The 24,543-nt window shown below is 39.2% G+C and overlaps 1 protein-coding gene across 4 annotated transcripts in view; it reads right to left on the bottom strand.

Annotated features, from left to right (window-relative positions):
• MCTP1 (multiple C2 and transmembrane domain containing 1) overlaps positions 1-24,543 on the bottom strand; it is a 231,233-nt gene that overhangs the window by 130,632 nt on the left and 76,058 nt on the right. For all 4 annotated transcript variants that reach the window (XM_082074225.1, XM_082074226.1, XM_082074227.1 and 1 more), the window contains 3 exons: positions 20,853-20,995; positions 17,368-17,447; positions 16,702-16,810 (listed from right to left, as the gene is read on the bottom strand). In XM_082074225.1, coding sequence (XP_081930351.1) covers positions 16,702-16,810; positions 17,368-17,447; positions 20,853-20,995 — 332 coding nt within the window. The remainder of the gene's footprint in view (positions 1-16,701; positions 16,811-17,367; positions 17,448-20,852; positions 20,996-24,543) is intronic.

Here is a 24,543-nt window from a genome sequence, read left to right as displayed (position 1 = left end):
CCTTCCGCCCCAAACAGACAAATACAGGAAGAAACTGCTTTTGATTTCTCTGGAAATAGGTGGAAAGTTATATATTTCACAATATTCTGTCTGAAATTGGCCATACTGTCTTTATAATGCCACAATTTGCAAAGAAGCAAGGTCAAGATCTCAGGCCGCAACCAACGGTCATTAACATATGATTATTATCCATATTCTTGTGAATTTATATGCATGCACGGAGATTCCCACTTGTCATGTTCTAAACTAAACGAAAAGGAAAAGGGAGGGGGAACCCGAAGAAGTTGCAGCCTGCGTACTATGAAGCTTTCTCTCTCTCTTTTCTTAAAAGGAAATTAAAATTAGACTTCTGAAAAGGAGTTTTTCATGTCAAAGGACACTCAAAGCTGCCTGTAAAAGAAAAACTCTCATTTTTTTTTCACATCCATACACTGCTTTAATTCTTCTAGTATAAACAGCATGCAAAACTGACATTTTCTTATATGATAAAACCAGCTTTCATTTGTGTTTCACCTATTCTGTCTTCATGTGGGGTACTGGGAGGGCTAGTGATGCCAACAGTGGAAGATCTTCTGACACAGATGTGTTTCCTCTGTTAGATATGATTTATGTAGTTAGCCCAATAAAATGTCAGAGCTGAAAGATGGTCTTACAACATATTACTGGGTAACGTTGCTGGATGGGGAAACAACTAGGCTTAGCCAGAATCTGAGAGTTGCCCCAGGTTCATCAAGACCTTGTTCTTGATGAGTGTATTAATTGCCACAGCTTTACTGCTACTTTCTTGAAAAGAAGAGGTGCCTTTACTAAGTGCTTTTGAAAATTCTGTAAGTGTTTATCTTTGGGTATCCAAGGGACCTTCGAAACTCTAGCCCACAATGAGTTGGAGAAACCCCGTGATCTGCCATCACCTCTTCAAATGCAGCTATACGTCCTGCAGAGGAACCTCTATCCAAAAAATTACTTTGGCTTGGATGGTTTAAATTAAATTCCAATCAAGAAACTAGTGAAAGAATGTAGGAAGGAATGATACTCCTCTCCATTGCTGATCGGAGGACAGATATACAAATACAGCAAAGTGAATCAAAACTGGTGTTGCAAATGACTGCAGCAAACTCAAGTAAACATATTTCTCCTCCCCCAGTTTCCAGAACGCTTGCATAAAACTTTTAAAATACAGATGGAGAATGTCAATAGATATAGCTGCTACTTCTATGTACCCTGACCATATGATGAAAAGATGGACAGACAGTCATAGGGATTCACAACAGTTCACCAGAAACTACACAAAGGATAACACCTTGCAGAAGTCACCAATACACACACAATGAGCAACAAAAATGCCTTCAATGGGATCATGATGATTTATTTTTAATGTTTGCTCATTGTGACTAAGCAAATTTTGTAAATAGGCCACTACTGATAACGAAATATGAGAAGATGAAAGAGCATTTACCTTCACTTTCAGTCAACTATATTTTATATTTTAGGATATTTTATTTCTGGGTGAAGCTAACCTAAGTTTCTGTAGTTGAAAAACTTACGCCCTATACACTTGTTGTGTTTTCAATATGACTGCCATGTCAAATCAGGTATAGGATGTTTGCTCTGACAACTTCATATTATTAGTGTAGGAGCAATCTACAATATTTGTAATAAGAGTTGATACTTTTGCGTCATTTCATGCATTTTTGGTGGTTTGCTAAATGCAGCAATTGTACATTCTACTTCAGTGCACTTGCTGGCACCAGATGAGGTGTAACATGATGGAGGTTGTGACTCTATTAAGCACTCGCCATGACTTAGATTTTCTGGAAAAGGGCAGAAATATTGATATATATATACGAGAGAATGGAGTGCTGGCAGGAGTTGTCACAAAGGCTGTGTCAGTGCAATCCCCCCTTCACCATCATCTTCCTCTTGGGAAGTGGATGGGTCTCCTGAAGGTGTTGTCACCGCCCAGGGTGACCAGTGGCACCAGAACCCCAGCGCTGACGTGAATGTGACACACAGGGGACAGTGGCCACCAAGACCTGATAGAACCTCCTGGTGCTTCCAGAAAACAGCCCCCCACTGAAATGCTGCTCTGACTGCTAAACCTTTCAGCTGTTATCACGCACATACAAGTAATGCAAATATAGGCCTCACCAAATATTTGCATAATTTTTCTAGCCAGATGTCTAACAATTGTATCTATTCTGACACTTTTTACCTCTATTCCATTATTTAGCAGCTTTCCATCAAGCGCTATTTACAGCTGATAAGCTGACATCTAGAGCCTCATGGCTTACAAAAGCAAATATTTTCTCAGTCTTAAAAAGATTCTGCTTAAAAACCCAAACCAAATAATTCTACCTTCTACTCTGAAATTCCACACAGTTTTGGTTGAAACATGGAACTGTTTGCAAATTCTTTCAATTAAGAACTACCCCACAACTCTACACTTCTGCTGGTCTTTGTAATCCTTAAACCATGATTTGCTATTTCCAATTTTATTCTCTACTCAAGGCATCTGATTCCAGGGAAAAGGCATTTGTTTCAATTTTAAAACAGCAAAAAATGCTTCATTAAAATTTAGATATTAGGAAAAGACAAAACAGGAGAGACACATGAGATATTTTGAGTTGGGCATAAAAGCATCAGTTAATAAGGCCATGGTTTGCAGCACTTTAGCTTGTGTAACTGGAACAAACATATTTTCAGAAAAACTTCTAAAATAAATTTTAAAACCAGTAATTAGTAGCTGAAAGCATTACATTTTGCAATTCTTCTGTCTTTAAAATATTCATAAATTGCATTTTTCCTTTTGAAAGTATATGCAAAAAAATCCAAAGCTCAATTATAAAAAACAGTTATCTAAATGCAAATTAAAATCACTTTAATTCACTTGATTTAGGCAGTAAATAAACTCTTTAATCACCAAATATAATTAATCAGAAGGAGCTTCTCAGCTGTAACTTTGGGATGATAATGTAATTTTAGCCTTAGTTTATACATGACCTGTTGCAACCCAGACTAATGTGTCATCATTTCTGGGAAGAAATTGGTTCCAATTGATCAAAGTCACGTTGAAACAGCTCATCATGTATTAATAGTATAAATTAAAATTAATGTTACGTTTTAGTTTATTCTAGTATTCCCAGTCCTAAACTTGTTGTTGATAATAGAAAGCACAAGAGAAGGTGTAAAACAGAAGGTGACATCTTATGTTTTCCTCCAGATTTTACTGGAATACTGTGACTTTGTAGGTCTTAGCAAATAGTTATTAAATAACTTTTCCCCTACTGTGTTTGGCTAGAGATGCCAAATCACTTGTTCCCCTGCTTGTCCTTAAGTTAAAGCACTCGAAGGGTTTTTCTGATGTTTTCTTAATGTAGCCACTTTAATGTGATCATGTTTGATTTCAGTTTGATGACAATTGTCCCACAGATGTGAAAAGGGCAAGAGCAGACATTCAAATGAAAATAATTTTCAGTGAAATGAACCACATTTCTGACAGAGCTCTTTCTCAGTATGCTTTTGTTAAAAGGTACTGTCGTCATTAAAATACCTTCGTTTCAATAGTTACACAGGAAAACGCGAGCTAATCTTATTTCTTCGTATAGAAATAGTGAATAAAGTCAGTAAGTATATTAATTAGTTCTCCAGGAGTTCAGGAGTACCCAGAGAGTGCTGGTGAACGGGGCTGCATCTAGCAGGCATCCAGTCACTAGTGGTGTCCCCCAGGGGTCAGTGTTGGGTCCAGTCCTGTTTAACATCTTTATTGATGATTTAGATGAGGGGATTGAGACCATCATCAGCAAATTTGCTGATGACACCACGTTGGGAGGGAGTGCGGACCTGCTGGAAGGCAGGAGGGCTCTGCAGAGGGATCTGGACAGACTGGGAAAATGGGCTGATTCCAATGGGATGAAGTTCAACAAGGCCAAGTGCCGGGTGCTGCACTTTGGCCACAACAACCCCCTGCAGCGCTCCAGGCTGGCACAGAGTGGCTGGAGAGCAGTCAGGCAGAAAGGGACCTGAGGGGACTAATGGACAGGAAGCTCAACATGAGCCAACAGTGTGCCCAGGTGGCCAAGAAGGCCAATGGTGTCCTGTCCTGTATCCAAACCAGCGTGGTCAGCAGGACAAGGGCAGTGATCCTTCCCCTGTACTCTGCATTGGGGAGGCCACACCTGGAGTATTGTGTTCAGTTCTGGGCCCCTCAGGTCAGGAAAGAGATTGAAGTGCTGGAGCGGGTCCAGAGAAGAGCAACAAGACTGGGGAAGGGACTTGAACACAAGCCCTATGGGGAGAGGCTGAGGGAGCTGGGCTTGTTTAGTCTGGAGAAGAGGAGGCTTAGAGCTGAGCTCAGCACTCTCTAGAACTACCTGAAGGGCAGTTCTAGCCAGGTGGGGATTGGGCTCTTCCCCCAGGCATCAGCAATAGGACAAGGGGCCATGGGCTTCAACTCTGCCAGGGGAAATTGAGGCTGGAGATTAGAAAGCAATTCTGTGCAGAGAGTGGTCAGGCATTGGAATGGCTGCCCAGGGAGGTGCTGGACTCACCGGCCCTGGAGGTTTTTAAACTGAGATTGGCACTTAGTGCCATGATCTAGTCAATGGACTGGAGTTGGACCAAGGGTTGGACTTGGTGATCTCTGAGGTCTTTTCCAACCCAGTCGATTCTGTGAGTTTGTGATTCTGTGATTTGTTGAAATAAACAATTTATATGAGATAGCACCTCACTCATCCTCTGGCTGCACTGGTCAAAAATTTTCGAGATAACTTACCATCAGGAAACACTGTTCAAAGAAAATCAAACCTCTCTGTGCGAACATGACAATTTCATCAGAACTTTTTTTAAAAAATGAGGAAGATGAAGAACTTGGTCAACCAGTATTACGGCTTTTGGTTACCCATCTTCCTCACAAGTATCTACAGGATCATTAACCTAACACAGCAGATACCAGGGTTATGGTCCAACTCTGCAACCAGGAGGACAACTGTTGCCTACAAAGCAACAGATGTAATTGATACTAGACAGAGCTTGATTGCTCCCATACTCCTCTTTGGTAAAGTAAGAAGAAAGGGAAGATGTTGACAACTGATCAAACCAACCTTAATTTCCAAATGTTTTCTGCCCTGGAAAGCTTAGAAGATGATGATTCAGGTGCTGTGCCTTCCTCTCAATTATTGTGTTAAAACCCGACATTTGCTGCCTTGATTGGCACAATGTATGTGCCCTATATAAACCACCAGAACTTTTTAGCAGGTATCGGACTTCGGTGCTCTCATTTTAGACCGTTTGCTTCATTGTCCTACAGGACTATGAACACAATGATGTTTACAAAGGTTCTTGGATGTAACCAGAATATATTTTCCTGTCACGTTTCTCTGCGAATGGCCAGTAAATCTGCATTGTGTGGAAACTGTTTGTTACAGCAGAAGTGGGGCTCAACCCACCAGGCTTAACTTCTCCCACTATTCATTTTGACCCATTTTCTGCTCACAGTAGAACTTCATTCCGAATACTACTGGTGTTGTTCCCTCTTATGTACTCCTAATTGTTATTATTTTAGCACCCAAAACTTTCCTCTGAATTACATATATATATACACACACACATATATATTTCAAAGGATCATTTTTTTCAGACTTACTCTAAAATGTGTGTATAAATTGTACTGAAATCGCTGTGATAAAACATATCCATCTATGTTGTGGGAAGAGATTAGCTTAATTTGCACCATGGGAGATACTGCTAGACACCAGGAAAAAAACAAAAACAAAACAACAAAACAGCCTTTAATGGAAATGGTAGTTAAGCACTGGAACCATCTCTCTGGGGAGGTTGTAGAATACCCATCACTGCAAATTTTTAACGACAGGTTAAAACAAACACCTGCCAAACACAATTTAGCTGTCATTGTTTCCACTTTAGGGCAGGAAGACAAGTTTTTCAGGCTGTTAATCCTATTTTCTGTCTTTTTCACACCTATACTGTGCATAGGTAGATTTTTAAATATCCCAGACACCTCAAATCCTGGGAGTGATGTTCGGTCTGCCCACCAACGCTACCTGCCTCGCCATCAGCCTCACCTTCCAGACACATTCCTGTTACCTCCTGAAATTCATTATCTTATATTTTTTCACCTCCATTTGTCCCACTCAGCACAGGGAGGAAAAGGTTTCAAGGCGAGCTCTGCCTGCATTACCCTTGATGCAAAAGAAAGTTCTGCCCACTCTATATAAAATGAAATGTTGTTTGAGAGACGGCATCCAATTAAAGGCTTCTGCTGAAGACAATGCAAAAAATTAATTGTCAAATGCAGGGAGAATTACTTGACAACTCAACAAACAAACAAAACCAATCAAACAACAGCTGTGCTTTTTTTCTTCTTTAATGTATGTAGGCTCTTGCCTCCCTCATTTCCACCTATAATCAAGGGAAAGTTTTGATTTTCACTGGAAAATATATTTGTCAGTGCTGAATTATAATTGCGGCTTCATTGACCCCAGCTTTGGTATTTATGATTTTGATTTTGAAGTTAAACACCACTTCACATTAAAAAGTGCTAGAAGCAGTAAGATTTTTCATCTTTTAAAAGTGATAGTAGCAAAGGCACAGCAAAACAACGGAATTTCACCATTAGAAGCTAGGAGAAGAATGAAAAGGAAGTACTTAATTCAAGAGAACATGATTTTTGCATGAGAAAATTGGTGCATTTAAACAGTCTCTTCTTTACTTTGCTATCAGCTTTAGGTTTAATAACGCTACAGAAAATTTTAAGGGTTTTTTTTTTTAGAATTATTTTTGACAGCATTGCACTGAGCAAAAACGGCGAGGAGAAAGAGAGCAACACATGCATTTCTAACTCAGTTTCATGCTGCCAACATTTTAATAGGCAGCCTTCCCATACCCTTTCCTCAGCTATTGATTAAGCCTCTGTGCTGCAGAGAATTAGCAAGAAGTCAGAACTGATTTTGTTGTTGTTGTTTTCATAACCAGAGTAAAAAAGAGAAAACAAGGCTTGCCAATTTGTCCATGCCGGCTTGTGCTGGAAGTGGCAAAGCTTTATTTCTCATCATAGTTTGCACCTCAAGGATTTTGTAAGGGGAATCACTTCAGCAACTAGCACTATTTATCTCACTGTCATAGGCAGTGCTCGCTATCAGTAGTAAGTTGTTCACTATTAGTAATAAACTACGTCACCTGCAGGCTTGGGCTTTTCTGTGCTCCTTTTATACCTGGACTGCAAGAACTGTTTTACCAAATTAGATCTGGTAGCCAGACAGTTTAGAAAGTGGGACAGAAGCAGGTAGATTGTTTCTCTCAACCCAAAGAACGAGATACATCAGGAAAGTCTGCAGAAGAATTAATGCAAAGAGAAAACAATGGTGGATGTGGAGAACCACACGAGCAGAACAGGTCAGGTCCACAGGCAGAAAGACATTTTGCACAGGTCAAAGTTTTTCCAATGGCTTTTTAAAAAGAAAAATAAGGCTAAAAAATATCCTTTATTTCGTTTAAACAAGTGACTGACTGTTCAGACCCCACAAGTGCTGTCTTTTTGCTGCATGGGTTGCCTGCTAACACACAGAATATCTAACAAATTGAACTCCAAAGCACAGGAATGGAGGCATGGGCACACAGAGGTTATTGAGCAAAGAACCTGGACGATAAAAAAGTGAAAGAAACTTGGAATAATCCCCTTCCATCTTTACTTGAGGGGTGATGGATCTTAGTGCAGAGGTGGTGATAGAAATGGAGCTGCTTCCCCTCCCGGACCATGCAGCAAACAGCTCATCTGCGAGCTCATCATCACCGGTTTGCTTTAATTAAACACCCATTTTGAAATCAAATGCAAATTGTAATTTCCCAGAAGAAGGTGGTTTTTGATTTGTTTTGCTTTAGTTAGTTAGTTTGTTTCTTTGTTTGTTTTTAAATAGCCCACGGGGAGTCTCCTGCCACTGAGGACAGGAGGTTTCAGTTTCCTCTTCAAAGAACAAGGACATAAACACTCTGACTTCAAAATTGCTTGAATTTGAGTTTTGAAACGTTCAGTGAAAGATGAGTATTCCCTCTAACCCAGACAGCACAAGCAGTGATCTGGCTCCCATGAATTTCGATGAAGAGTATGTCTGGCATAAAACAAACATGACAGGGAAAAATAAAAACAACAGAAGAAAAAGACCTAACAACGAAAGCAAAAGTGGTGTCACATTTTTGCAACGGTGCTAACAGACGTTTACAATACTGGTGTGTTTGGAAACACCTGTTTACACACAAAATAGATAAAATGCACAGCTGCATTGAACTGAGTATTTCATGAGACCATAACTTCATCGTTAGGGTGCATAGGGGGAGCAATATTTGGAGTAAAGGCTCAGAATTTGGGTTTGCAAGTACCTGGATACCATAATAGAGAATATCAGTTACTGTTCTTTTCACATCTGCAATACACACCCAAGGAAATATGTGCAGGCAATGCAGTTCATGAACATAAGCAATGCCACCGTGTCTGCACTGCGATACTTGAATGTCAGGCTACGTATGTTACAGAACAGGTAGGCTTCAAATACATAAACTTTAAGAAGTAAAATATCATGTACAATCAAATTCGTTTACTGGAAGAGCCATTGTGAAGACTCTAGCAAGCTAAAAAAGCAGGTTTAGGAAATTTTATAGTGATATCTCTAAAAAATTTTAGTATTCTGTGTTTTCTCAGCTCTCAGGAGTGTAAGACACTTCCTGAAGAAGAATCCCATGTAGAGCACTTTATTATCTAATGGCATTAAGCTCCCGTTTCTAGGCATTTTTTAAAATCTGCAAATGATGTCTTATTTAATATTGATCACTCTGCACACCAGAGAGCAGCAATATTTTGAAGGAATTCTTTGTGAAAAATAGGTTTTAAAATTTGTTTTCCTGACAGCAGATCAAATATTCGGAACTCTGGAACAGCCCCACAAGGCAAATGAGCTCCTGTGGTTTATCTGAGATACTTCTGTATATAAATCACACGTAACAGCACATGTAAGGTGTAGTACATGCATTATATCTCTAGGTAAAATTACTACTTCAGCTGAGATAAATGTAGAAAAATGCAATATTTAAATTAATACATTTGCTACTTGCCAAATCTTTTGATATGCCCCTTCGCAAAAATGGCAACTGATGAATGAAATGTTATTAAATGATTGTAACAAAGGAGAACATAGATAAATAATTCTCTTGAACAGCTGTGAAGAATTACCAACTATTTTGTTGTGCCATTCACTCAGGATTATCAAAGCTCATGCTTCTGTCAATTTGAAATTTAAAGTATCACAAAGCTGTTAATAAACTCATTTTACAAATTGTCGTTGAATATATTCAGCACATCAGGAGTTAATGCGTCAACTTTCATGATGTGAAACAGCCATGCCCTTCACCACCCTTGCAGAATTTCGAGCAAATTAGGTATTTCAGGAAAAGTTACATGAATGAATCAAAATACTGCACGTCATCATCACTTCAACAAGCACCTTTGCTTCACAGATTTCAAGAAGAAAATAGAGTCTGAGGACTGTTCTGCACCGCACAAGCAAACTGTGTGAAAACCCATCCCTAAGTCAAGAATCATGAACCCTCCTCTTTTTTTTTTAAGCATTAAAAATACTGTGCAAACATTTGTCAATGAACGCTATGTACAAACTATACCCTGTAGTTTAACAGCCTTCTATTTAGATTTCTGCATCAGTATGCTAGAAAAGTAAATCACTTTACAAAGTAAGTGACACCACTCCCTAAAGTTATTTCATTTTCTCCATTTTAACACCTTTACTGATAATATCTCAAAAAAAAAAAAAACAAACGGATCTACCAAGACTGGGAAAAATTTTAATTGTGTTCTTTAACTATGCAAATAATAAGAAGGCTTACAACTTGGAAGCAGCATTAGGCAAGATGGGCCAGAAAACTACTCAGAAATTATATACATTTTCTTTCTCTGCATATGTCAAGCCACCAGGGAAATGAGTCTTTGAGAAGCATCGCTGTGAGAACCTCCACACACAAAACCCCATCAGCAAGAGGGGTAAGTAACAGGAAAATTAAAAGTTACCTTTTGCTGTGAAATCTTTGTTAACAAGGTTTAAGGAAACCATTTATGCATGAGAAATTAAAGTTCTTAGAAAAACAATCCGGATGCTTGACACTTCTATGAAGCTGATGACTTCAAGATAGGCTAAAATGCTGTGACAAAGTGGAAGGTTTAATGATCACAATGGAAGCTCGACCGTTTCACGATTTTGATTTGATGGAACACAAAACAATGTTGTTAAAACACAATCTGAGGGAGAAATAATCCCGTGTCACAGAGTTCCAGTCCTACATGGCATGTTTGGTTAAAAAAAACAAACACAACAAAAAAAAAGGTGGAAGACCACATGCTAAAAGTTACCTTACTTGATCTTTTCCAACTCTTCCTCATTAGCATTGTCTGAAAACAAAATAGAGCATTTTAATTACCTTTTCTCTGCAATACAGAAGAGGAGGGCAACGTCTCCAGTGGGACAACCCACATGGAACCAGCACTACAAGTGAAGTAGCAACAAGAACAGTTGTACCCAGCTATAATTGTTCCTTCTTTTTTACGTCTTTGGTGGTTTTGGTTTTTGTGTGTGTGTTTTTTTTTTTCCTTTGTTTTGTTTTGTTTTGTTTTTAGAAGAAAGAATTAGGTAAGCAAATGAGAAACTGAATGTGCTATCAGTGATAGAGACTTCAATTTTGACTGATACTCCAGTGATAGAGCTTTTCTAATATTAATGTACTCCAATTTTTTGGAACACTAATGTTCAGCTCACCGCTGTAGCCATATAAAGAGAAATCCTGCATAAGGCTCCTTGGACAACATGCATCCTTAAGGTTACTGCTGCTAATGAGTTTCACAGCAGAATAGCTGTTTGGTTTGATAATTGTACACTTTGGATGGAAAAATATCTGTACTTTGTGTAAAGAACCCCAAACACAGGAGACCTGCCCCGCTACCTAAATAATCTGTAAAACCTCAGCACTGCTATAGACAATGCTCTGACATGCCGGGGTGTCCACAGACACAGATTCTTAATAGTTAAATAAAAGAGACATGCTGGTCAAGACAGAGGAGGACAATTTACACAACGGTTTGCTTAAAGCACTTTTGTGGAAATGTGGAGAAATTAATTTATAAAGTCTAAAAACATTTAGCAGCCTGTTGTTGCCACTGAGCAAGAATAAATCAAAGGACATTAATTGTATGAAAAACAAATATCATATTTCATTTTTATTAACCATTGCAAACCCGCTTTCTTTTTCAGATAACGGATATGAATTTTGAAATTTTCCTTGCTAAGCACTAAAAGTATTATGTGGGGAGAAAAGAGAGAAAATGTGTAGGGTTTATATTATTGAAATATCCAGAAATCCATCAAATAGATGCATTTTTTGAGGAAGGAAAAAAAAATTAGCTGCTGAGGAAAATTTTTAAGTGGCTATGGACAGTTCAAGCCTAAAGGCTGTATGATAAGTTTATTATAATTTTAGCACTGTGGCTTTGGAAAATATACGTGGATACTAATCATTTTATGAATTTGGAGAAAGCCATTTAACACAACTACAAGCCTGAGCACAAACTCAGCTCCACCTTGAGCAAGGAAGAGAATATGGCCAACAGCTGAATTAACCATGTATCTAATGTTATTTCAAGTTTTTTTCAGTTTAATTTGAGCAGCAGGTACCGAAACGTATGGCCACACTTGTTCAGTGCATCAGCACCACCAGCACCTGCAGCAGGACACACCGATGCCATCATCACCATCCTTAGAAGCCAAGAATACAAATTCATAGCGCAGGGCAGAATAGGATGGATAATCTACATGGAGCTTTTCAATCTGAAAATATTGCATGCCCTGAGTCAGTCTCTGTCATTCTTCTTTTCTATGATGCTATTAATTACCCCTCTGGCAAGTTTAAGAAAAAAATAATAATTGCATCGAAGCATATTAACGTTGTTAATAACTCAATATGAAGCAAAAAAATATATTCAGCATAATTTGGGACAAATTATTTAAGGAAAAAAAAAAAACAATGCCATGAATTTCATTCTCATTAAATAACAACATCCAAGTAGCACTAATATGTTCCATTTTCCATTTTCTGTGACACTCAGGCTGCTGGCAGTGGTGTAACAGTCGTCCCCAATCTGTGCTGGCCCCCATGCAACAGTTCTTATCAAGTTACCAATTTTTTGTGTAGAGGGTGAAATCTTTGCCCTGAACTCTGCAGGGGAAAGAGCCAGAAAAACCCATGTGCACCGTGGCACACACACAAAACCTGCAGACACCGCGTACACATTTTTAATCAGCACACGTGCAATTACGCACGGCACACGGGCGTGCTCAGCACCACGGGTAGCCACAGGGAAATATTAAGAGAACACTGTTGGAATAAAACAAGAGCATGTCTAAGGAAAAAAAATCAAGTCATTGCTAGTTCTGACTTCTTTTAAACTAGTCATCCAAAGTAGAAATTAATTACTCCATAAATACATTATTTTTTAAAAGAAGAGTTAAAAATAACAACAATTTTTAAAGCTCATGGTTTTTAACATTTTTATATATATATATATACTTTTCCCATATTTATTTATTTAAAATCTTAGTTTACACTAGCTATCTAAGCTATCTCTCAAAGCGTAATAATAAAAATACTTCATTAATGTAAAGGACAAATATTATTTACCGCACAGAGCAATTGAATTATTGGAACTAGTGCTATTGCAACTTAATTGTGTTAGGCTGGAAATAGGTTGTGCTTTTCACAAATACTAAAGATATTCTTATTTTTACAGTTGTACTAGAATAATTCATTCATCGTTTTTCATTTACAATTTATGATTATTCAAAAATCAGAACAAATCATATTGGCTTCAGTTGCCAAAACTCGAAAGAATAGGACTTCTGTTCATGTACATAGTTTGAAAATTACAAAACCTTTACTTTAAAAGTTCACATTTTTATGCCTTTAGAGCAAACACTAGGTCATGAAAGGCAAAGATACTTATATACAAGATTCGCTAGAAATCTTGTTTTGTTCACCTGACCACACTCTGACATTAATATTCTATGATAAGCACAGGCTACTTCTGCATTTTCTTCCAATAATATGTACCATGAAAAACAAATAGTGTGCTCTTAATTGAGAAACTAGTATAACAAACCTCCTTTAATTGAAACCACATCCAATATGCTGCTATTGGAAAAACACAAATTGTAAACTATTTAAGCCCTATTTCTCGCAATCAAACAGGACTGAAAGATAAAATGCTCCCCTCTCCTAGTCTGTTACCTAATTTAAAATATCGTTATACATACAATTTGTGTATGTTAATATTCTGAATTGATATCTGAATCCAAAGACGTAATCTGTTTTGATCCTAGGAAACGGGACCTTTCAGCTATAAATCCTAAAGAATATCTCATTGGTCAGCACACAGAAAATCTGCATTCCGTCAGAATTTCTTTCAGAAAAAGAAGGAAGAGAATGCTCCTGTGTGTATCGACTTCTCTTACCTCTTTGCACACCTCAGCGCTTCACAAAAGACAGTTCCACCCGAACCAAAATAAACTACTACTCTGTCAAACTGACTGCTTATTTTTTAAATCATAGGTAATGACACGTCTCTCAGAGACAGGTGGCAATATACAACACGGCCCCCAATTTTGTACTGTTTAACTCCAAACTTCCAACTGGAGTAACTCATCCTCCAGCAGTGCAAATATTTCTCACGCGGTGCGGCAGGACTCATCTCCTGCAATGCACAGCTGCGTTATTTTGATACGCTGATTAAACACTTTGCTACACGACCTGTCCTCCATCTTCACAAACGCACTGTCAAAAGAATTTATCTGCACATCAATGCACAATCTCCAAAACGCTCTCAGTCGCCTCAATTAGGGCAGTGAAAGGATCTTCTTAGAAGGTCTAATCAGCATAAAAAAAGCTACCGAATGAGACATCATGAACAGCAAGTCTTGCTCAACAGAGCTGGGTCCAGATTATGGCTACAGAGCTGCCTAAAATACAGAATCAGACACAAAGCTCCTTCCATGGCTCCATGGAAAAGCTGGGACTTCTGGTGTTGAAGTTATTCCTTTGTTTTTATTTCCCCAATGGTCTTAATAAACTCTTAAAGTACCTGGAATTAAAGTACTTGAAATTTAAGTACTAGTACTTAATTTCCAAGTTCTTCAGCTTGATGATTTAACAATTTTACACTGGTTATGTGTGGCAACACACGCAAATAATTCAGAATTATCACCTGAACAAACTAAAACTTTTTCAGAAGAAAATACAGTTCTGAAATGTAGGGTATGTAGGGATACCATACCTACAGGATTTAAGAAAATTTGCAAAGACAGGAAAAAATGCTTTTGTTGTGAGGGGACAGTGTTTCTGTGACTTCTGAGCAGCAGTCATCGAAGCATATTTAAAGTTACTCACAGGTTTTTATCTACAAATTTTTGAGTATACTATTAGAATTATTACCTGTCTATAGGGAAGGGAGGGGAAGGGAAGGGAAGGGAAGGGAAGGGAAGGGAAGGGAAGGGAAGGGAAGGGAAGGGAAGGGAAGGGAAGGGAAGGGAAGGGAAGGGAAGGGAAGGGAAGGGAAGGGAAGGGAAGGGAAGGGAAGGGAAGGGAAGGGAAGGGAAGGGAAGGGAAGGGAAGGGAAGGGAAGGGAAGGGAAGGGAAGGGAAGGGAAGGGAAGGGAAGGGAAGGGAAGGGAAGGGAAGGGGTAATCATTCAAACAGCATGCTACACAAATTGGAAATGTGAGAGTTGCTTTATATGGTGCATATTTCCAGAGTGGACAAGAACAAGCCTCTGTTGCCTAATATGACTTTTGAAAACGTATTGATCTCAGCCATATTAAATTCAATAAAAATTATCCTCATTATTACAAGACCTTTTAAAAATAACCAAGTATGACAGTTCAAATAGAGCAACACATTTTGTAATATATCTATTTCTTAGAAAGAAAATAAAATCTAATAAATAAATGAGTATATGTGGTGACTGAATAAAACTGCACCTTGAGTTTTTAAACCCATGACACATTCATACACAGCAACCCAATATTAATTTTGTAGTTCATCTTCCCTGTGTTGTGACACAAATTCTCTGACTTGACTGCAACTTCATCAGAAGATCTCTGCGCTGAGATCTGTATCTTGGGAAGGCTGATTTCTAAGAATAAATCTAAAACTTCAGATTAGGAATCAGAATCTTAATCTAAATCTTGGGCATTTTCAGAATGAAGTCCCATATAACAACATGGGAATGAATGGGAAGAAAAACTGGCCACTTGAGCTAAACTAAAAGGGTTAGCTTCCAAAATAGAAAGGTAATGATGAAATACATAAGACTACAAAACCAATTCTTCCTCCTATTAGAACCAACCAGCTGGATATAAAACAAATTGCTATCCAGCAAGTCTGTGGCACTCCCAGTAATTTTCGATTACTCAGAAATGCTGGTCTTACCCAAATACACACAAAAAATAAAGTCCTAGAATGAAATATTTTCAATTTAAGCAATAAAAATTTTTGTAGTGCAAATTTGCAAGATAGTATTCTGAGTTGTCTGGACAAACATACTGCAAAAAAGAAAGAAAAATGCATTGTTTAAATAAGCTTTCTGCACGTTACTTCCATTTTCCTCTAATGCCCTGAAGAAAATTAACAGATGAGAAACCTATCTTCAAAACTCTACACCTCTGTCATAATAAAACATTTAGCTCCAATAACAGACTTACTAGGTTATTTAATAACAGCTAGGAGAAAGTGGAAAAAGAACAATATTACAACCCGCAAACATTCCTCAGGTATGAAACAGGATGATGTGCTACACTGCAGCATATACAAACATATATGCTCTTAAAAATATATATATAGTTGATCATATCAATGGAAAATTTCAACATTGATACTTTTCTCTTGGCCTCTCTGAAGTCAAAGGAATATGCTTTATTTCACAACCTCTGAGCAAGATGTCATCTCTCTTATTTCTGCATGGTTACAGTACCACTGCTTGAGTCAAAAGTCAACTGACAACTCATAAAATGCATTCAACTAGAGACAGAATTTATCACAATTAACACTATCTAGAAAATTTGAAACTATTTTCACTTGCAACAAAGAACCTCAGAAAACTAAGACTAATTACAGAAAGTGTAGAAACCTGTGCAATTCTGTAACTGAAACCTGGTCGTAAAATTGAAAGCTATCAAATAGTACTTCATCACTAGATGCCAAAAAGTAGAAATACTACCTTTCTTCCAGTTTCTTGATTTTCAGTGTGGAATAAAATTCAAACACTCTTATCAAGAGATGGCAGCACTAGATCCAAAATCCTTCAACAGTGGTTTATTGATATTTTTCCATATTAATCAGCACCATTCACCTGCAACTGACTTTATCTGAAACGGCTGAACAGCTCTGTTTCATCTGGGTCCATCAGTGCTATCTCAGGGAGGATCCACTTCAGGTGAAGTATGCTGTACTATACCAGAAACGTTGTTCAGTGTTATTTTAAGAACTGCGAAAATCACATGAACCTCAGAACATGTGGTTTACTCTTGTGCTTTAAGTCATCCAACCACAGAACAGAGTGATGACATGTCAAAATATTTAAAATTACCGCTTCTCGCTGTTCTTCTCTAGGAGCCAGCAGAACTGACAATAATATACTTCCCAGATCATGGTCAGGGTAATGAGGATCCTTCAGTCTCAAGGTAACATCTGTTTGCCTAGGAGGCAAAGATATATACATTTATTTTTATTTCAGTCTCTCAGATAATGAAAGTTATGAATTATGAGAATTAAAGGCATCTGCATTTATATACAACTACTTGAAAACTGTGTCACAAATTTATCCTAGTTCTGCTTTTAAGTACTGCAGTCTAAACACTCATAAATAAATAATAAATACTGTTAATCTGTATTAAGTACTTAAACGTACTGAATTAATCAAATCTGAACTGTAGTATTAATGGATTAAGAAACACGAAAAAAGTTAAACAGTATGTGGTAAAGTTATGAATGAAGATAATATAAAAACAAGATTAAAATAGTTATAAAGCTAACCTCTCCATAGACACTGTAAGGAACACTGTGCATGATCAGTTAATATATTAGCATTCATATCACAGCAATTCCCTAAACATAAGTGTTTTTCCTCAGCTAGGTTTATGTACTGTAGGTTTATATAATTATTTTCCAGCATAATGTTCTATTTGCCCTTCCACAAATGTGATATTAGCAGCCAACCACAAAGAATTACTCTGTAAACTTGTTTGTGCTATACCTATTTAATTCCAATGAAGTGAGATCCAAAAATGCCGAACCAATGAAGTCATCTTGAAGTCCAAAGTCATAGTCAAAGACCTAAGATGAACAGAAGGTAAGCGCATTTTTCAGTATTGGACTTTTTTTTTTAAATAAATATATTTTCTTGCTTTATGAATGGTTCTTGAAACCAGCCACATGTTTTTCACATGTCAAACCGGGACTATCAGAGAGTAACCTGTGACTTTCTGACAGTTTGGAACTGCTTATGTAATAGTCAGAATGCACAGGCACAGGGCTGTAATGCTCCTAGACTGCCTATGGGAACACCATCAGTTTTATAAAAATGATTAAAGAATTTTTATAAACATAGGCACTAACAGAAGGAAGACGAAAAGAATAACTGAAATTAAGCAGAATGATTGATTTGCTGTACATTAATTGGTAAGTTTAGCAAATGCGCAAAATACAAGGAGAAGGGTGGGACACGATTGTGAAAACTGCGTTATTACAACATTTTCCTCAGTATTAGGAGTGATAACATTTTAGGTTTTGTAGGCTGTACAAGTTTCTAGGGTTTCAAAATATTATAATCTAAGACAGAAACTTAATGGATATGTGTAAGGAAATAGTGATTACTCTGCTATGAGCATACTGCCTGCTAACTTGCCACCTGAAAGAGAAAGCATTCAGATAAATTTACTGACTTTGCGGCCACTATGTGGAAGAGTATCAATAATTTCAGATGAATTATGCCTTCCCAAGTCAGAAGGAGGAACAAAAAATAAATCAGGGACAGCTTTTGGAGAGAAAGAAACAAAAAAGGTGGACAGCAGCACGAGAAAAGTTGTGACACAAAATCACAAAAATAAAAATGAGGAAATGTCGATTATCAAAATTTCTAGGTAAGTAGAATTTTCTTGGCAAATATTGTCACTAGAATTTCTGAGGACCAGAATATACCTTCAGGTCTAAGTAAGAGTGAAGCTTGTGAACAAGTAATGATAACATTTAACTGAGATGTGACAGGCCTAGGCTCAAGGTCTTCAATTTTTATATGAATACTTCAACTAATCTATTACAGTTAAAGCTGTTCATCTTCCAAAAATACTTTAATATGGACTGGGCTAAGACAGCAGTAGCAAAACCCCACAGCCCAATGTCTACAGAATTGCTGTGGGACTCAAATGGTTGAATGCAACTATTTGAGCTCAACTGCCATATGCATTAATCTACTTCAGAGGGTACTTCCATTGTTTTCTGTCTAAAATTCATTCTAGTGGGTATAGAAAACAAATGATGACATCTTAGTTCGTTTTGAAAAATATAATTGTTTTGTCTCCCTACAAATTATCAAGTTGAAAATGTCAAATAAATATTTTCAGCTGAGTTGGTGCACTTGACACATCTGAGGGACGGGATCCATTCGGAGGGATCCGGACAAGCTGGAGAGGTTGACCCATGGGAGCACCATGAGGTTCAATGAGGCCAAGTGCCAGGTCCTGGCCCTGGTGGGACAACCCCCAGTATCGGTCCCGCTGGGGTGCAGGATGGAGAGCAGCCCCAGGAGAAGGACTTGGGGGCACCGGGCTGAGAGATCGGCCATGAGCCGCCATGTGCGCTCGCAGCCCAGAAGCCAATGGTGCCCTGGGCTGCATCCCCAGCCCCGCGGGCAGCAGGTTTGGGGGATCCTGCCCCTCTGCTCCGCTCTGTGAGACCCCCCTGCAGTGCTGGGCCAGCTCTGGGTCCTCAGCACAGACACACATGGAGCTGCTGGAGAGGGGCCAGAGCAGCCCCAGGAATGACCCGAGGCTGGAACAGCTCTGCTGGGGACAGGGGAGAGAGCTGGGCTGTTCAGCTGGAGAAGAGAAGCTCCGGGACACCTTAGTGCACCTTTCAGTGCTTAAAAGGGGCCCATGAGAAAGATGGGACAGACTTTAGAGCAGGGCCTGTTGTGACAGGACAAGGGGCGATGGTTTAAACTAAGGGAGGGAGATTCAGGCCGGACATGAGGAAGGAATTGTTGTCCTGAGGGTGGTGAGAGCCTGTGCCAGGTACCCAGAGAGGTACCATCCCTGGAGACATCCCAGGCCAGGCTGGACGGGGCTCTGAGCACCCTGAGCTGGTGCAGATGTCCCTGTCATGGCAGGGGGGCTGGGGGAGCTGGGGAGGGCCCTCAAACCCAAACCATTCCATGATTCTGTGACTCTATGATACTACAATTTAACTGTGTCTTAGAATATGTGAACAAGCTACAAAACCTGAAATAGTTTGCACAGTGCATCCAGAATACAAATACGGATAGAGATTACACCACCTGACACACTCTTCCTAGAAAAAAACCCACACAAATACACAAACCTATTCCCTTGTGATCCTACTACAGGGTTGATATTTGGCATGAATGAAACAGGTAGCTATATTGTAAGTGTCCTTCTTTGAACCTGCTTATTTCTATCACAGGGTTGGGCACATGTTCATTCATTATGAGTCACCAAGTTCAATACGGGGAGGAAAACGCCAATTGAGAATTATAATTAAATTTATGCTTTTCTAAGTATGAATGCTTTACTTGTGCAGAATACATGCAATTTGGTACAGATCAATTTTTAAAGGCTGTTTAAGGGGTATTAATCTGCTAAAAAAAAATCTACAATTCCATATTTCAGTTTAAATTTTTGTCATCTATTTGAGATCAAGGTTGATGCTGATCTGAAGCATTGTATCATTTCAGACCAACTAAAAGGATTACGTAGGTAAGACTTAAGTTTACAGTCTTTCTCAAAGTATTTTGGACCTATGTATATTCTAATTAGAATCCTAAAATTATATTTTTTCCTGTAACATATTTAGAACATGTATCTACTTTATTTTACACAATTAAGGATCACTCTTGGGTGTGGATTACCATAAACTACTGGGGCCAGAAAAGTGCCTTTCCATTTCATGCCTATAAAACAATGATCACACTTTTTGTAATGTCCTTTCCAATACTAAGAAGTACTAGTGGCACTGTTGCTAATTGCTCTGGGCATTGCTGGCCTCTCTTTGATTTAAACTCAAGCTATCTGTTATTTCAGAACAAAGGATCACTCTATTATGACAAAATCATCCTGACCTGTGATATATATGTAAAGTTACAATGTTAAAAAAAAAAAAAAAAAAAAGAGCATAAAGCATTACAAAACATATAAGCAAACTCACTGTGTTCAGGTACAAATAGAAAAAAAACCACAAAACCTAGCACACATTTTGGTAAGTTCTTAAATTAACCTGAAAAGTAGAAAATATTACAGCCTTAAATAAACTAAAATATTCACCCTTCTCTTTTTGAAATGTTGACATTATCATTATGTGGAATTAATTCAAATAATGTTCACCTCTAGTCTTTAGTAATGCACTATTGAACAATGTTTTTTTCCGTACACAAGAATTACAAAATATGAATTATTTCAATAACTCTTCTGTTGTAATTTGACAGACAGAAGTCAGATGGTGTCTCACCTTTACGTACAAGTCTCCCCTTGGGTTATCTATAAGAATGGAAGCCTTTTCTTCCCACACAGGATTGAGGTTCTTGTGTATTGTTTTACTTCTAAATACTTCTTTTCCTCCAAGTTTGAACTTGACATATGGATCACTGGTTCCTGTTAAAGACACATATATGCTGTTAATTATGTCCCTGTGACACCTTAAAGCAATGGAGACTTAAGTACCTTTAACAGAACTAAATATAATTTCTACACATAGTCAAATTAAAAGCAGTGGCTGAGGAAATAATGTTTAATTGTTACAACTTGTTATTTTCCATAGTGTCAATACTCAGGAGATTCACTGTGTTGACACCTGTTGTTTGCAATCCACACTCAAAGTCACATGTGAAATATTGGCTATTGCTGTTTAGTCTTTCATTAGCAGAATTGTGTCCTTATTAGGATTAGGTTTTTACCTTAAAGCAATCACTGAGGTTAGATTATAAAGCTAAAATTATTTATGCAAAAATATTAGTTTAATTATTATATGGCTTTGGTAAGCCATAGGCTCCACTGACACGACTAGTGTGACTCTTCATGGACCTGATTGCATCCAGGCTTCTCCCTTCCACAAACACTTCCTACAGCACTCATGATGAGCAAATCGAGTCCAAAGTTGGCCCACAATGCTCACATGCGTCCTCCAGCAATGACCTACAGCTCTAAGCACCCAGATACAACTGAATAACGACCAACTATGACCAGAAAGACAACCCTGAAGGAAACGTGGCATGAAGAGAGAATGAACGGGATGCGGGTGTGGAAGTGTCAGAAGGAACAACTGGTGGGAGGACCCTTGGGGTGGCACGTGCTGGGGACACATCTGTGTCCTCTTCTCAAGACACTCATGCGGGGAGATAAAGGACAGCAAGGAAAAACCTGGTGGTGCACAGAGCGTGGCAAGACTGGGAGGCAAATCACTGCCAAAGTGGCATATCCAAAACAGCACAGACATGGTCACCCCACTGGCAGGAGCCCTGGGGATGCGAGGAGGATGTTGGCTGGCACCCTTCCCTCCCTGTCACGCGCGACCTGAACAGCACATCTGTGCTGGAGAATGTGAGTATGCGGGTGTGAGAGCCTGACAGCAAATTACTAAGACCAGTTTTGGTATAAAATACAATCATTTTCTTCAGCCACAAGGTTTCGTGCTGAGATTTGCTACATCGTCATTACCACACTGAGGTCCAACTTCATACAGCCAAACCTCAACTCATGATGCACTGACTGGCGATGATGGGTCTGTCCCATCAATGTCCCTTCCCCGGCTGCTCCACACCTGTGGGCTCAGAATGTCCTTGGCTCCCAGACCAATCAAGAGAACAGCAAGATCTGACATTCTCTTGGCTCCAGCTCAAAGGCACTGCAAAGCTGCCCTAAGAACAACATTAACTCTGTCCCAAAGTGTTATCTTCTTGTTCTCAAACCAAATCTAAACAATGACTGTGCTAGCTACAAAATAAATGTTTCTAACTGCATGAAGAAAATTAACTCACTTTCAGTCAAACCAGCACAGTGACAGAGGGTGAACCCAGGGGAAGGTGAAGGACACTTGAGAAGAAACTTCAGAAGGACAAGAAACTTGAGAAAGACACTTGAGAAGAAACTTGTTGGGGGTGAGGGTGGCAGAGCCTGGCCCAGGCTGCCCAGGGGGGTTGTGGAGTCTCCTTCTCTGCAGACATTCCAACCCGCCTGGACACCTTCCTGTGTAACCTCATCTGGGTGTTCCTGCTCCATGGGGGGATTGCACTGGATGAGCTTTCCAGGTCCCTTCCAGTCCCTGACATTCTGGGATTCTGTGACAGAAGTGGCCAAATGCCCCCTCCACTTGTGTCTGGTGGTCCCACCACAGACCAGTGGTTGAGCAGCACGAGGCTGCCCCTTGACGAATGCTCAAGCTGGAGCGAGATGTCGCTGCTTCTGGAAGGAGCATCCACAGGGCTCATCACTGTCCCTGCACCAACATTCTGGGAAATGGCCAGTAAATGGATCTGGGAGCTGGTCCAGCTCCCATGTTCATCTGGATGAGTTCTGGAGCACAACCACAAGACACAGAAGTTGTGGCTGCAACTGCCCTCATGAAACCACAACCTCTGTGGGGGCCGAAGAGACACTACTCATCTTTTCTTGAGTATTTTGATTGCAAAAAAAAATACAGCTAAGTCTTTACACAAAAGAAAAAAAGCTGGATAGAGAATTCAAACTAATACCTTCCCCAAAAAGCCAGTTTGTTACATAAATGAAATTCATTTTAGTGAAAGTCATGTTTCTATTTCTCTGTCAGCTGTTTCTGCGCCCTTATAATATTTGAGTCTAACTGACCCAAGACTGTCTTAAAATAAACAGTAATTCTAACATGAATAATAATAGCATCTTCATAAGAAACAGCAGAATTATAAGACAGACTTTTTTTTTTTAACTTCAAAAAATTTTTATGAGAGAAATCTGCATATTCTACAGGTCTGTGTTTACACGTGCTGGGAAATGCAGTGATTACCTTTTGTCAGAACTGCAACATTCTATGCTCTTCTAAATAGAAAAACTGGTATGACCAGAACTCTTTGCACTATTTCATGCAGCCACAAGATGTCAGTACTCTTTTCCTAAAATTATACATCCCTTTCAAAAAAACGCAGCGGTGGAAAACTGTGACCGCACATGTGACGGAGTTACGGTCATTCCCTTCTGAAATCACTGGAGCAGAATTACAGAGGCATAAAAATACTTGATCTAGCACCGGTAACTTGTTCCTTGGTTATTTAAGTAGCGGTGATGTGTTTTAAAGCAAAGATCAGATGTTTGAATTCATTTTGTGAAACTGGAAGAATGCTTTGAACGTGGACACCCATACATCGACCACAGTAATTCCAGGAATACATCCCCCACGAGCCATAATTCTCCAAGTGATTTTCCCTACTGTTGTCTTGAAGTGCAGCTGGATGGCCTTTGAACACCATCTTTCATTGTATAGACTTCACAAATCTCAAAAACTCTTTTGAAATTTGAAATAGATACAAACCATTGTTGTGAGATACATACCCAATGAATAGTTTAGATCCAGCTGTCAAATAATTTAATATTAATTCGTTTTTATGTGTCAAATTTAGTAGCAGGGTGTGAGAGTCGGCCTGAAGGTGAAGCAGTATTTGCCTGAACATCACCATCAAGAACTGAGGGAACTGAGGCCCTGACAGAAGGAATGCATGGACAATGACTTGGAGAGAGGCCCGAGGAGAAGCATTGTGTTGCACGGGTTTCTCCAATATGGGGCAGGGCTGCTGCTCACAATGGCTGCTGTATGGACTTTGCCTGCTGCTTCAGCCAAACCAGCCCCCGCCTCCTAAAAGTCAATTGTTATGAGGGTCTCTTCGACCCAGGGACAAGAGCTGCCATCCAGAAGATGTGTTCTCACCTGCAGCCTCAGTCACTCCTGGCCTCCACCTGCTCCCCCAAACAATGGCCAGTTAAAAGGAGCATGGCCAGAAGCTCTCCAAGGGTCCTGAGGTCACCCAATGGACCAGAGAGAGACCCCTTAATGCTAGACATGTAAGTGTTGGCAAAAGAAAGCGTGACTCTTTCGAGCCCTCACAGTACAAGCCCGGGTTGCAAAATCAAGGTGGAGAATGGCCTAAAACAATGGGAGCAAGGAGGGGTGAAGAAGC

This window comes from Streptopelia decaocto (assembly GCF_964273445.1).
Source record: "Streptopelia decaocto genome assembly, chromosome: Z".
NCBI lineage: Eukaryota > Metazoa > Chordata > Aves > Columbiformes > Columbidae > Streptopelia > Streptopelia decaocto.
Note: the sequence above shows the minus strand (reverse complement) of the source record. Positions and strands in the feature narration are given on the sequence as shown.